Here is a 15,729-nt window from a genome sequence, read left to right as displayed (position 1 = left end):
AGGTCAAGAATGAGCAGGTAAGGCATGAAGAGTTTTCCACACGAGCAAAACTTTATTGAAGAGGCTTGCATGTGGAGACGAGGAGGGCCTAAGCAATGCATACCCCTGTCTCACAGAACAAAGGACTTTCATGGGCTTTTAAAAATTCTTGAGCAGGGAAAAAGATTCATGTTTATTCAGTGGCAAAGGCGGGGTTTTCAGGCAAGTAGCCTGTTTTGGGCGGGGATAGGTTAACTAAGGTGTGCGTGCAGCTACTCTCTAAGATGGCTCCTGTCCTGGAGGCCTCTGGGTTTCACAGCAGGACTTATTATGGGTGTCGTGACTGCGCAGTCTCTTGCTCCCTGAGTTTGATTCCCCGGCTGCAGTGCAGCCCCTCACTGTCCCTGGTGGAAGGTCACACCGTGGTCACAGGTGGATGTTCTGTGCATATCCCTGGCGCTGGTTTTATCTAGCTGCTTCTGAAAGACAACTTGAAAGAAGTTTGTGGGTTGTTTTCTGATACTCTGCCCCATTGTTCTGGAGAATGGCTTTGTTTTTGCACCCTGGCCGATTTCCTATTACTTTGTTTGCAGATTTGGGGGCTCCTCTGTTCCCTGTTTTAGGTTCCCTGTGTGCATTCATCCAGTTTTCCTGTTCCTTCCTGCCTTCTTGTCTTTGCTTTTGGGCAGGTGTTGCCCATTTAGTCTCATATACTTGTTTGACCTAGGAAGCAAATTCTTCATGTGTATTATTGTTTGTTTTATAGACTGTCTAATCTTTGGCTGAAAAATGGGCTTTGGGAGTGGCTTCAGTTCTGAGTTAGCAGGGTGTTCAGGGCCACAGTCTTGAGGGTTCCTGTAGTCTCTGTCAGAGCAGTAAGTCTGGTCTTTTTTTGTGAATTTCAATTTTGTTTTACACTTTTCTCCTGGTCTGTCCGGAATCCTCAATTATGATCCCTGTCAGAGCTGTTGGTGGTGGTAGCTGGGCACCATCTAGTTCTTCTGGGCTCAGGCTGGTGGAATCTGTGGTTCATTAGTACTTTGGACTAATAGTTTCCTTGTGTCTTTGGTTTTCTTCATTCTCCTTTACATCAGATGGGATAGGATCAGTATATGTCTTAGACGGTCTCCTGAAAGCATTTAAGACCCGAGATGCCACTTACCAAACTAGGATGTAGAACATTTGCTTTATGAGCTATGTTATGGCAATTGACCTAGATGTCCCTTGCAACTATGGTCCCCAGCCCACAGCCCCAGTAACTCAGTCCCTCAAGGTGTTTGGATGCATCTAGGAAACTTTTATGACTTTGCCTTGGTCAAACTGTGCTAACTTCCTCTGTATCATATGTAGTCTTTCCCGTCAACAAAGTTGATACTTGTCTCCTGTTCACTAGTAGTAGTAACTACTATCTAGTTAGTAATTTCCTCTCCCTGACCATATTCGAAACCATCAAAGAATGTTTTTTTCAGTGTGCAAACCTTTCTTGAGTTTTTATAATAGTGGTCTCATACAATATTTGTCCTTTCGTGTTTGACTGACTTCACTCAGCATTATGCCCTCCAGATTCATACCTGTTGTGACATGTTTTGCAGATTCATCATTGTTCTTTATTGTTGCTAGTATTCTATTCTGTGTATGTACCATAATTTATCCATTCATTCGTTGATGGGCACTTATGTTGTTTCAATCTTATTGCTATTGTGAATAATGCTGTAGTGAACGTGGGTGTGCACATGTCTATTTGTGTGACAGCTCTTATTTCTCTAGGATATATTCTTAGAAGTGGGATTGCTGAATCATATGGTATTTCCATTTGTAGCTCTTTAAGGAGGCAACATATTGTTTTCCATTAGTGGTTGTACCATTTTACATTCCCACAGCAGTGTATAAGAGTTCCAGTCTCCCTGCAATTTCTCCAACATTTATTATTTTCTGGTTTTTTGATTAGTGCCAGCATTGTTGGGGTGAGATGGTATTTCACTGTAGTTTTGATTTGCATTTATATAATGTCTAATGATTGCAAGCATTTCCTCATGTGTCTGTTAGCTGACTGAATGCCTTGTTTGGTGAAGTGTCTGTTCATATCCTTAGCTCATTTTTTAATTGAGTTATTGGTCTTTTTGTTGTTGAGGTGTTGAAGTATTTTGTAGATTTTAAAGATTAGGCCCTTGTTGGCTATATCATAGGCAAAAAATTTTTTCCAGTCTGTGGGTTCTCTTTTTACTCTTTCGGTGAAATCTTTTGATAAACATAACTGTTTAATTTTTAGGAGCTCCCAGTTATCCTGTTTCTCTTCTGGTGTTTGTGCATTGTTAGTTATGGTTTATATCTACTTATGCCATGCATTAGGGCCCCTAGCATTGTCCCTATTTTTTCTTTCATGATCTTCATTATTTTATGTTTAAATTTAGGGCTTTGATTTATTTTGAGTTTTTGTTTATGTATAGTGTGAGGTATGGATCCTGTGTCATTTTTTTACAGATGGACAGCCAGTTATGCCAGCACAGTTTGTGAGACTGTCTTTTCCCCATTTAATGGACTTTGGCCCTTTGTAAAATATTAGCTGCCTGTAGATGGATTCTGGGTTCTCAATTCTCTTCCATTGGTCTATGTGTCTGTTGTACCAGTATCAGACTGTTTTGACTACTGTGAAGGAAGTTCTTGTACAAATGATTTAATGTGATTGAATAACCCCTGGAGAAGGGGCAGGAGGGAAGCAGGATAGGGAAGCTAAGCAAGAATGCTCACCTAGACACTAACTTTTTTCACCTTAAGTCATTTGTTTTTGCTGTATATATTTTTTAAGTTTTTGTAGTTTATTAATCCTCTGATGAAAAATCCACACAATCATTGCAGGTCAAGTCACTGCAGAATCTTTACTCCTTCTTTTTTGCTAGCGTCAGCATTGGCCTTTGCAGTTCCCCTTACTTTCTTCATTCTGTTCTTGCATTCCATACGCTGTTTTCTTGAGGTCTTTTTCTTCTCATGCAAACTGTGTCTTGCAAATCTGTGTTCGGCTTCATTTTTCTTTGCATAATCCAAGTAACCGTAAATCATGCCGAAGCCAGTAGTCTTGCCACCACCAAAATGGGTTCTGAATACAAACACAAAGCTTACATCTGATGTGGTCTTGTGCATTTTGGCTAGTTGTTCCCAAATTTCTGTTTTAGGTACTGTTACCTTCCCAGGGTGAAGGACTTCACTGACCATTTGATTTCTGCTGGAGTGTTCAGTTGGTCATGAAGTTCCTGATTCAGATAGTTACTTTGTCATTCATGATGGTGGTCACTCCTCAGCCAGCCAGGGAGGAGTAGAGCTGTATGTTTTTTAATACTACTGTTTTTAGTTTCTGTCGAGTTGATTCCAACTCATGGAAACCCCGTGTGTCCGGAGTAAAACTACTTCATAGGGTTTTCAAGGCTCTGACCTTTTGGAAGCATATCACCTGCCTGTCTTGCGAGGTGCCTGTGTGTGGGTTTGAACTGCCAACCTTTCAACTAGTAGTCAAGCTCTTAACTGTTTGTGCCATCCAAGGATTTCCCTTTAAGTCATTTCTTAATGTTCATTTTAACCTGATTTCATCACTGTACATTATCCGGAGCTGGTAGCTCACAAATTGATACAACTGATGCTTGTCCCACTTACGGGTGGATCCAGGCCCTTGGATAGATCTTGTCCTCAAAATTGCAAATTTAGCTTTCTGATCTCTGTGTATTGCATCAAAAAAAACTCATTACTGTTGAGAGTCAATTCCAACTTCTAGTGACCCCATAGGACAAAGTAGAACTGCCCCGTAGGGTTACCAAGGAGCAGCGAGTGAATTTGAACTGCTGACCTTTTGGTTAGCAGCTGTAGCGCTTAAGCATTGTGCCACCGTAAATTATTCATTGATGTAGAATTTTCTAGGTTTATTCATTGCTGAATTCATGTCCATTTGTTGTGGTCCTTGGAATTGCTACTCACACTGAGAGATTGCAAGCTTTGTTACTCCCCTAGAGCAAGTAATCAGTCCAAGTAGGAGGTTAGGTTATTGAGCAACTTACTTTTAATGTTTTTCTTTAGGTGAATAATTTGATCAAATCAACCTTAGATCTTCATGGTAAGATCAATTTCTTGGTAAACAATGGAGGAGGCCAGTTCCTGTCTTTTGCTGAACACATCAGTGCAAAAGGGTGGCATGCTGTGATTGAAACCAACTTGACGGGCACCTTCTATATGTGCAAAGCAGGTAAGTATGATCTACAACCTGGAAAATCAAGGTGACTTTATTTAGAGATCTCAGAGTACCCTGAAAGAGAAATCGTTAGGGACCCAGAATCCCCCCAGCATTAACATTTACTGCCCTGAGTTTCTCACATGTATAGGAATGTAAGTTGGCACAATGTTTTGGCAATATTTGGCAAACTATTGGTATCCTCTGATCTTATCATCTTATTTTTAGGAATTTATCATAAGACAATTATTAAGGATTTGTATAGGCAGTCCCTGGGTTACAAACGGAAACCCCGGTGGTGTAGTGGTTAAGAGCTACGGCTGCTAACCAAGAGGTCGGCAGTTCAGATCCACCACGCGCGGCTTGGAAACTCTATGGGGCAGTTCTACCCTGTCCTACAGGGTCACTATGAGTCGGAATCGACTCAACGGCAACGGGTTTGGTTTGGTTTGGGTTACAAACAAGATCTGTTCCGTGTGCTTACAAATTTGTAGGTAAGTCAGAATGGGTGCGTACACTTCTTATTTAGCTTTGCTTTAGTGCAAGAAAAGGCTCAAAGCCGTTTCAATGATTTCAAAGCTGCATGTGCAGCAGGCGAAGCTGATTGCGATGAAGAATTCATTGCCAGTTGGAGTTAGTTCAGTTGTTTGAAAATGAGGGCAAATTTAGGTAACATTAAAGGGCAAGTAGGAGTTGTGTACAAAGATCTAGCTACAAAGTTTTTATAAAATTAGAGAAAACTTCCCCACTGATTTTGTTTTTAAGAAGTGAATCTATTCATCTATTGTAAGGACCAATTTATTAATTTAATCAGACTTTCAGGGAGAATGCCAGAGACAGAGTCCCCACACTTTCTAACAACTTTTAGCTTGTATGCATGGCCTTTGGATTCAAGGTTATGTTTCAAAGGCAGTAATGTTAAACTCCTGAAGCTGGGTTTCAAGGATTCCCTTATAAACTATCTAAGACATTTTTAGGGTGGCAAGATGTAAAACAAGTATAACTCTGTCCCAAAGAGTCTAACCCTAACTCTAACACATATTAGGCTTATAGTCTTCATACCTTTAAATCTAAGGTCTTGCTAACATTCCTAGCCTTCGTCTTCATCTAACTAGCAGTATAGAGCTCTGTGTTAGTTGTGATACAGGATCGGCTACTCCGTAAAAAAAGTGTGCTTAAATAAGACCAAACTTTATTTCTCTCTTGCATAAAAAGTTCTGGTAGGTAGTCTAGGGAAAGTACATAGATCGGTCAATCGATAGATAGATAGATATAGATAAAAAACCAAACCCAGTGACCGTCGAGTTGGTTCTGGTTCGTGGCGACTCCATGTGTGTGAGAGTAGAACCTTGTTTTCAACGGCTGATTTTTCAGAAGCAGGTCACCAGCCCTTTCTTCTAAGTACCTTTGGGTAGACTCAAACCACCACCTTTTCAGTTGGCAGCCAAGGGCTTAACCATTTGTACCACCCAGAGACTTGCACTTAGGGATTGTATAGCAGTTCCATGATCATTAGGGACAGAGGATCATTCTTATGGCCCTACTGTTCTTGACATGTGGAATGGATGACCCTCACACACATTATGCTAAGTGAAAGAAGCTAGACAAAAAAGACCACGTACTGTATGATTCCATGTATGAAATGTTCAGAAAAGACAAATCTATACAAATAAAAAGTAGATCAATGTTTGCCTGAGGTTGGAGTGGTCTGCAGAAGGGCAAGTGGAAACTTTTTGGGGTGATGGAAATGTTCAAAAACAGGATTGTGGTAATGGTTGCACAACATTGTATATTTATTAAAAATAATTAAATTGTACACTTAAAAAGGTTAAATTTTATGGTGTGTAAGTTATACCTCGATAAGGCTTTTTATAAAAAAGAAACACAATAAAATTTAAAACATATCAAGTAGGCGTCATGCTGGGATGGGATTAGAGGGGGTCAGAACACTACGTAATAGGACTGCCATTGCATCCTACAGCTTATAACTTCTGGATGAAAAAGCATGGAGGATCTATTGTCAATATCATTATGCTTACTAAATGTGGATTTCCAAAAGCTGCGTAAGTATTTTTAGATATTTCTTCCTCTCTTTGGGGGTTTTGCCCTGTGAATGTAGGGAAGTGGGGTAGGGAAGACTCCTTGAATCAAGATCATTGATACCTTCAGTGAGTTGTGATCTCAGTGCATCACGTCTTCCTGTGTTTGAACTTTAAAAACATACTTCTAAAACATACCCATTCAGATTAGGGTTGCCAGATTTACCAAGAAAAGAAAAACAGGATGTCCTGTTAAATAATTTTTTAGCGTAAGTATGTCCCAGACATCGCATGGGATATACTTAGGCTAAATGATCCTGAAATGCAAATTTTTGTTTGTTTATCTGAAATGCCAATTTAACTGGGTGTCTTGTATTTTATCAGGTAGTCCTAATCCAAATGTTAACTAAATTAGGCATTAGTGTTTGGAAACAGCCTTTTCATTAAGGTGTAGAAATGAAACTAATCTGTGTGTTAATTTATATTTGATTATCATGAATATAACTATTCAGTTTTAGACTGGACTGCTAAATTGTTACTCCTAGTAAATAATCCAGAGATTTTTTCCAAAAATTTCTAAGGTTTCGTACTTCTAATTAATCATACTGTAAGCAGAGAGTCCTTCGCAGCAGATTTACCCAGTGCTGTTCAACAGCCGTGGAAGCAGCAGTCAGGAAATCAAAAGACACATTGCATTGGGTGAATCTGCTGCCAAGGGCCTCTTTAAAGTGTTGAAGAGCAAAGATGTCACCTTGGAGACTAAGGTGTGCCTGACCCAAGCCATGGTATTTTCAGTCGCATCATATGCATGTGAAAGCTGGACAATGAATAAGGAAGACCGAAGAAGAGTTGACACCTTTGAATTGTGGTGTTGGTGAAGGATATTGAATATACCATGGACTGCCAAAAGAAGGAACAAATCTGTCTTGGAAGAAGTACAGCCAGAATGCTCCTTAGAAGCAAGGACGGTGAGACTGCGTCTTACATACTTTGGACATGTTGTCAGGAGGGGTCAGTCCCTGGAGAAGGACATCATGCTTGGCAGAGTACAGGGTCAGCGGAAAAAAGGAAGACCTTTAACGAGGTGGACTGACACAGTGGCTGCAACAGTGAGCTCAAGCATAACAATGATTGTAAGGATGGCGCAGGACCGGGCAGTGTTCCGTTCTGTTGTGGATAGGGTCGCTGTGAGTCAGAACTGACTCGACAGCACCTAACAGCAACAACAACAACAAGCAGAGAGTGTGCTTTTGCTAAGCAAATTCCATCACCCTATCCACTTCCTGTGTTTTTGAGTACTCTTTCAGTTGTATTGGATAGAAATAAAATTTGAAGAGGCTTAAGCAAAAATCTAGGACCCAAAACCCACTGCCATCAAGTAGATTCCAGTGACCCTATAGGACAGAGTAGAACTGCTCCATAGGGTTTCCGAGGCTGTAATTCTTTATAGGAGCAAACTGCCACATCTTTCTTCTGCAGAGCAGCTGGTGGGGTTGCACCACTGACCTTTTGGTTAGTAGCCAAGCGCTTTAGCTACTGTGTCACCAGGGCTCCTTAAGACATGGGTTCTCACACTGTGGTTTCTGGATCAGCAGCATTAGCATCACCTGGGAACCTGTTAGGAACATAAGTTCTCCAACCCGACCCGACTGACTGCATCAGAAACTCTGGGGATAGGACCCAGCGGTCTGGGCTTGTACGCCCTCCAGGTGATTCTGATGCACGTGGAACCACTACACAGGGGACCTGTTAGGTTCAGACATAATTTTGTCAGGGATCTGTCTCGCCTATTGGTTTGGCTTGCCTGGCATCCACCTTCATTTTCAGGTGGCTCTCCACATGTGGCAAAGAGAGAACTAGCAGTAGCTAGATATCAACACTAGTCGACGGCAGAGTGCTTCTCAAATAGTGCCAGAAAAAAAAAAAGTACCAGTAAAACCCATAGAGAGAATTCTCATTGTCTCACCCTACTCAGGCCATGTGCCCAGCCATCAGCCAAATACTGTGAGAATGGGATTGTTTTTCATGCTCAGCCAAGGACTGAGGGAGTGAGGTCAAACCCACTTGGACATGGACTGAGACTTACTCAAATGGAAATCAAGATACTGTGACCCAAAACAGGGAGAGGATACAAGGCAGGCAAAATGATATCAGTGTACTTCCTTTTGCTGCCTGTTACTCTTACTTACTTACCTTTCTTAGGATCTCGGGAGAAATAAAGTCAGTTGAGATTATAGGTTCTTTCAGGCATTTGCTGCTCTCACAGGCAGCCATTGTTAATTAGTTTTTCAGTATTATGTATTCTACTTTTCTACAAAAGGGTAGCATACTATAAACACTGCTCTATATCTTCCTGTTCTCAAAAGGACAATATATACAGGAGATATTTTCTTAACAGTATCTAAAGCATGTTCTTGTTATTTTTTTGTGGCTACATAGTATGCCGTTGCATAAACCATAAACAAACTGTATCTTATTCAACTCTTTTCCAATCGATAATCATTTAGGTTGTTTACAACCTTTTGTTATTAGTAAAATTAATAACTAAGGGAGCCCTGGTAGTGCAGTGGTTAAGAGCTTGGCTGCTAACCAAAAGGCTGGCAGTTCGAATCTACCAGCTGCTCCTTGGAAACCCTATGGGGCAGTTCTACTCCATCCTGTAGGGCCACCATGAGTCGGAATTGACTTGATGGCAACTAAACACTGTTCTATATCTTACTGTTCTCAAAAGAATAATATATCCTAGAGATATTTTCTTAACAGTGTCTAAAGGGCTTTCTTGTTATTTTTTATGGCTACATAGTATATCATTGCATAAACTATAAATAAACTATATCTTATTCAACCATTTTCTAATAGATAACCATCTAGGTTGTCTACAACCTTTTGTTATTACCAGAATAAATGAATAAGTAATACAGAAGAAACAAAAATGAAAACAACTGAAAAACTTGCAATAATTAACATATATACAGCATATGGCACGTGAGCTAAATTGCAAGAAGTGTAATTGCGGGGTCAAAATGTAATGTAATTTTGATAGATATTGCCAAATTCTGCCCTTCGTAGAGGGTGTGTAGTTCCCTTATTTTGAGCTAAGTGAAGTATAACATCCTCTTGTATATGTATATGTAATATCGTTTGTATTCTCCCATTTCTTAGGAAGCCAGGAATTGGAATTTTAAGAGGCAATAGGGAAGACTTTATTTCTGCACTATCAGATATCAGGTGCTAAAAAAATTATAGAAATAATATATACTCATTTGAGAAAAGGTAGAAAATATTGGTAATTTTTAAAACTTAAAAATCTCCTAAAATGTCACCCAGAGATAAATTGCTAAGCAGATAGTTAAAGAGTGTTTAGCCTAATGGTGTTTTTGTTTATTTGTTTATTCATTTCGCTTTGTTTTCCCCAAAGGAAGTACAGATACACAAAAAGTCTCTTGTCCTTGCCCATCCCAATCCACTCTCTTGAGTTTAAAATTTCTAGTTAGCTGGACAACTTGAAAAAATGATATAATTACATATGTGTGTGAGTATGTTTATATGCTTAGTAAAAAACAGAAATAGAATTATATTTCGAATACTCATTTTCAAGTTGCTTTTTTAACTTAATATTCATTTTTTATCGAACCAAAATGTACCAAGACTTTGGCTTCAGGTCAAGATGGAGTAACAGGGACAGGTTTTAACTTCCTTTATGAAACAACTAAAAAAGGGACAAAATATATGAAACAATGACACTCCGAGACATTGGACATCAGGCAGTGAAGGACAGTAATTTCTGAAGAACAGGAAACAAGTGAGGTGAGCCATTAGAGTACTCCAGTTTATTGCCTGGAGAAAGTTTCCCAATTGTGACTCAGGTAGGGGAACTGAGTCAGAGACTGACTATTTCTCTTAGTTGAGAAAAAGAACTGGGAGACCAGAGAAGTCAAGGCAGCTTGAGATTGCAGGACAGAATACTGGAAAAGAGAGAGCTGCAGTGATAGAGAACTTGACCTGGAAATCTGTGCAGGCTCTCTTTCTGGTGTTGAGCTGAGTACTGATCATTGCCTGCATGTGGGAAAACTACCTGAGACTGGGAAAAGAACCACCTGAAAGGATTAGAAGGAACAGTGCTGGGAGCTCACAAAGGGCCTGGAATAGTGCCTGTTCCCAACATCCAGTCTATAAAACTTTATAACTGAACAACAGCTAGACTGGAAAACCTTAGTCTTGCTCCAATAGTAGAGGAAAATATCCCTAGACTAAAAGCAGCTTTGGTCCCACTAAACAGTGCTTAAAGGCAAGGCATGAAAGGATCAGACTTTTTCCAAGTAGGTTAATAGCATCCCAAAACAAAGCTGAAGAATATTTATAGGAATATACTAAAACTTATAGACTACTTCAACATCTCAACAACAAAAAGACCAATAATCCAATTGAAAAATGGGCAAAGGACATGAACAGACACTTCACCAAAGAAGACATTCAGGCAGCCAACAGACACATTGAGGAAATGCTTGCAATTATTAGCCATAAGAAATGCACATCAGAACTACAGTGAGATACCGTCTTACTCTGACATAACTGGCACGAATCAAGAAACAGAAAATAACAAATGTTGGAGAGATTGTGGGGAGATTGGAACTCTTATGCACTGCTAGTGGGAATGTAAAATGGTACAACCACTATGGAAAATGATATGGCGCCTCGTTAAAAAAACTAGAAATAGAAATACCATATGATCCAGCAATCCCACTCCTAGGAATATATCCTAGAGAAATAAGAGCCGTCACATGAATAGACATAGCACATCCATGTTCACTGCAGCATTATCCGCAATAGCAAAAAGATGGAAACAGCCTCAGTGCCCATCCACAGATGAATGGATAAACAAGCTGTGGTACATACATATAATGGAATACTACACAACAGTAAAGAACAATGATGAATCCATGAAACATCTCACAACATGGATGAATCTGGAGGGTGTTATGTTGAGTAAAATAAGTCAATCACAAAAGAACAAATATCGTATGAGAGCACTATTATAAAAACCCAAGGAAAGGTTTATACACAGAAAAAAACAATCTTTAGGGTTACGAGGAGGGGGCAGAGGAAATCACTAACTAGATAGTAGACAAGTATTAACTTTAGTGAGGGGAAAGACAGCACACAATATAGGAATTTGGCACACCTTGACCAAGACAAAGTTATAGAAGCTTCCTAGATATAACCAAACACCTTGAGGAACTGAGTTACTGGGGATGAGGGCTGGGGACCATGGTCTCAGGGGATATCTAGGGCAATTGGCACAACATAGCTCATAAAGAAAATGTTCAACATCCTACTTTGGTGAGTAGCATCTCTGGTCTTAAAAGCTTGTGAATGGCCATCTTAGATACATCTATTGGTCCCATCCTGTTCGGAGCAAAGGAGAATGAAGAAAACTAAAGACACAAGGAAAATATTAGCCCGGAGGACTAAAGGACCACATGAACCACAGCCTCCACCAGCCTGAGCCCAGAAGAGCTAGATGGTGCCTCGCTACCACCACTGACTGCTGTGACAGGGATCACAATAGAGGGTCCCAGAGAAAGGGGAGAAAAATGTAGAACAAGATTAAAATTCACAAAAAAAGATCATACTTACTGGTCTGAACTGGAAGAACCCACAAGACTTTTGCCTCCAGACACCCTGCTAACTCAGAACTGAGGCTACTCCCAAAGGCTACATTTCAGCCAAAGATTAGATAGGCATATAAAACTAATGATAACATACATGAAGAACGTGCTTCTTAGTTCAATTAAGTATACTATACCAAATGGGCAACACCTGTCCAAAAGCAAAGATGAGAAGGCAGGAAGGGACAGGGAAACTGGACCAATGGACATGGGGAACTTGGGGTATAAAGGGAAAGTAGGGTGCTGACGTATGGTGGAGATTGCAACCACTGTCATGAAATGATTTGTATATAAATTTTTGAATGAGAAACTAATTTGCATTGTAAACTTTAACCTAAAGCACAATAAAGTTAAAAAATATTTCTATTTTTAGGAATATAAAAATATCCAGCACTCAACAAGGTAAAAAATCACAATGTCTAGCATCCAGTAAAAAACTACCAGGTGTGCAAACCCAAAGCCCCATTACTGTTGAGTTGATTCCGACTCATAGCAACCCCACAGGGTTTCTGAGGCTGAAAATCTCTACAGAAGCAGACTGCCACATTTTTCTTCTGTGAAGCCCCTCGTGTTTTCGAACTGCTGACCTTTCAGTTAGCAGTCAGTCACTTTAACTACTGCATCACCAGAGCTCCTAGGTATACAAAGAAGCAGGAAAATACACCCACAATGAAGAGAAAAATTGATCAATCATAACTGACAATGCTAGTTAGAAGATGATGTTGTTGTTAGGTGCCATGGAGTCAGTTACAGCCCATACCAACCCTATACAACAAAATGAAACACTGCCCGGTCCTGCGCCAGCCTCACAGTTGTTGCTATGTTTGAGCCCATTGTTGCAGCCCCTGTGTCAATCCATCTCCTTGAGGGTCTTTCTCTTTTTCACTGATTCTTTACCAAGCAAGATATCCTTTTCCAAGAGTTGGTCCCACCTGATAACATGTCCAAAGTACAGGAGATAAAGTCTCGTCATTCTTGCTTCTAAGCAGCATTGTGACAGTGCTTCTTCCAAGACAGATTTGTTTGTTCTTTAATATAGAGCTTCTCTATCCTCTCTTTCCACAGATGTAGTTGATTCGATTCCACGTATTCAGTCTGGCGAGGTGCACGTGTATAATTGCCACTATATGTTGTTGAGAAAAGGTATTTCCAATGAAGAAGTTGGTGTTACAAAATTCTGTCAGGCGACCTCTGGTGTCATTTCTGTCACCAAAGCCATATTTTCCAACTACTGATCCTTCTTCTTTGTTTCCAGCTTTCACATTTCAAACACCAGTAATTATCAATGCATCTTGACTGTATGTTTGATAATTCTAAATGCAGAAGTTGGTAAAATCTCCAGTTTCTTCATCTTTGGCCTTAGTGGTTGGTGCATAAATTTGAATAATAGTCATACTAACTAGTCTTCCATGTAGGCATATGGATATTATTCTGTCACTGACAGTGTTGGACTTCAGGATAGATTTCCAAAATGTTCTTTTTGATGATGAACGCAACGCCATTCCTCTTCAATTTTTCATTCCTGGCATAGAAGAGCATATGATTTTCTAATTCAAAATGGCCTATACCAGTCCCTTTCAGCTCACTAATGCCTAGGAAATTGATCTTTGTGCATTCTATTTCATTTTTGATGACTTCCAGTTTTCTTAGATTGATTCTTCATACTTTCCATTTTCTGATTATTAACGGATGTTTTCAGCTGTTTCTTATTTTGAGTCGTGCCACATCAGCAAATGAAGGTTCCAAAAGCTTGACTCCATCCATGCCATTAAGGTCAACTATACTTTGAGGAGGCAGCTCTTCTCCAGTTGCATTTTGAATGCCTTCCAACCTGACCTGAGGAGCACACCTTCTGGCACTACATCATACAATGTTCCACTGTTATTCATAAGGTTTTCACTGGCCAAATTTTTTTAGAAGTAGATCACTAGGTTCTTCTTCCTATTCTGTCTTAGTCTGGAAGCTCTGCTGAAATCTGTGCACCCGGGTGACCCTGCTCATATTCGAAATACTGGTGGCATAGCTTCCAGCATTACAGCAACACGCAAGCCACCGCTTTATGACAAACTGACAGAAGAGTGGTAGAATTAGAAGATAATAGAGTAATATTTTTAAAGTTTTTATTTTTAGGTGCCATCAAGTCAATTTTTAGGTGCCATCAACCCTGTGTACAACAGAACAAAACACTGCCTGGTCCTGTGCCATCCTCACAATCATTATTATGCATTGGGTCCATTGTTGCAGCCACTGTGTCAGCTCATCTCGTTGATGGTCTTCCTCTTTTTCACTGACCCTCTGTCAAGCATGGTGTCCTTCTCCAGGTACTGATCCCTCCTGATAACATGTCCAAAGTATATGAGATGAAGTCTCACCGTCCTCTCTTTTAAGGAGCATTCTGGTTGTTCTTTGGGCAGTCCGTGGTATATATTCGATATTCTTCACCAACACCGTAATTCAAAGGCATCAATTCTTTGGTCTTCCTTATTCATTGCCCAGCTTTTGCATGCATATGAGGCGGTTGAAAACACCATGGCTTCGGTCAGGCTTGTTGTCTTAGTCATCTAGTGCTGCCATAACAGAAATACCACAACTGGATAGCTTTAACAAAGAGAAATTTATTCTCTCACGGTACTAGGGTGTCGGCTCCTGGGGAAGGCTTTCTCTTGCAGCTCTGGAGGAAGGTCCTCATCTTCAATCTTGCCCCAGTTGAGGAGCTTCTCAGGCACAAGGACCCCATGTGCAAAGGACATGCTCTGCTCCTGGTGCTGCTTTCTTAGTGGTATAAGGTCCCCAACTCTCTGCTTCCCTTTTGTTTTATCTCTTGAGAGAGAAAAGGTGGTGCAGACCACACCCCAGGGAAACTCCCTTTACCTTGGATCAGGGAGGTGACCTAAGTAAGGGTGGTGTTACAATCCCACCCTAATCCTCTCAACATAAAATTACAGTCACAAAATGGAGGACAACTACACTATACTGGGAATCATGGCCTGACCAAGTTGATAACACGCATTTTTGGAGGGACATAATTCAATGCATGATACTCACCTTAGTCTTCAAGGTGATATATTTGCTTTTCAACACTCTAAGGAGATCTTTTGCAGCAGATTTGCCTAGTGCGATGTGCCTTTTGATTTCTTGACTCCTGCTTCTATGGGTGTTGATTGTGGATCCAAGTAAAATGAAATCCTTGACAACTTCAGTCTTTTCCCTGCTTATCATCATATTGCCTATTGGTCTAATTATGAGGATTTTTGTTTCTTTATGTTGAGGTGTAATCCAGACTAAAGGCTGTGGTCTTTGATCTTCATCAGTAAGTGCTTCAAGTCCTCTTCACTTTCAGCAAGCAAGGTTGTGTCATCTGCATATCATAAGTTGTTAATGAGTCTTCCCCGAGTCCTGATGCCTTGTTCTTCATATAGTTTAGCTTCTTGTATTATTTGCTTAGCATACAGACTGAATAAGTATGGTGAAAGGATACAACCCTGATACACAACTTTCCTTACTTTAAACCACCCAGTACTCCCTTGTTCTGTTTGAACAACTGCCTCTTGATCTATGTACAGGTTCCACACGAGCACAGAGTAAGTGTTCTGGAATTCCCATTCTTTTCAATGTTGTCCATAATTTGTTATGATCCACACAGTCGAATGCGTTTGCACAGTCAATAAAACACAGGTAAACACCTTTCTGGTATTCTCTGCTTTCAACCAGGATCCATCTGACATCAGCAGCGATATCCCTCGTTCCACATCCTCTTCTGAATCCGGCTTGAATCTCCGGCAGTTCCCTGCTGATGTACTGCTGCAACCACTTTTGAATAGCCTTCAGC

At 40.3% G+C, this 15,729-nt stretch overlaps 1 protein-coding gene and 1 pseudogene across 1 annotated transcript in view; one reads left to right on the top strand and one right to left on the bottom strand.

Moving 5' to 3' along the window:
• Nucleotides 1-15,729, top strand: part of PECR (peroxisomal trans-2-enoyl-CoA reductase) — a 38,954-nt gene that overhangs the window by 2,418 nt on the left and 20,807 nt on the right. Inside the window, exons 3-4 of the mRNA XM_049888104.1 lie at nt 4,042-4,207; nt 6,174-6,255. Coding sequence (XP_049744061.1) covers nt 4,042-4,207; nt 6,174-6,255 — 248 coding nt within the window. The remainder of the gene's footprint in view (nt 1-4,041; nt 4,208-6,173; nt 6,256-15,729) is intronic.
• Nucleotides 2,842-3,256, bottom strand: LOC126077896 (40S ribosomal protein S24-like; annotated as a pseudogene).

The sequence above is a fragment of the Elephas maximus genome, chromosome 6, assembly GCF_024166365.1.
Source record: "Elephas maximus indicus isolate mEleMax1 chromosome 6, mEleMax1 primary haplotype, whole genome shotgun sequence".
Classification (NCBI taxonomy): Eukaryota; Metazoa; Chordata; class Mammalia; order Proboscidea; family Elephantidae; genus Elephas; species Elephas maximus.
This window is presented reverse-complemented; position numbering and strand designations above follow the sequence as displayed.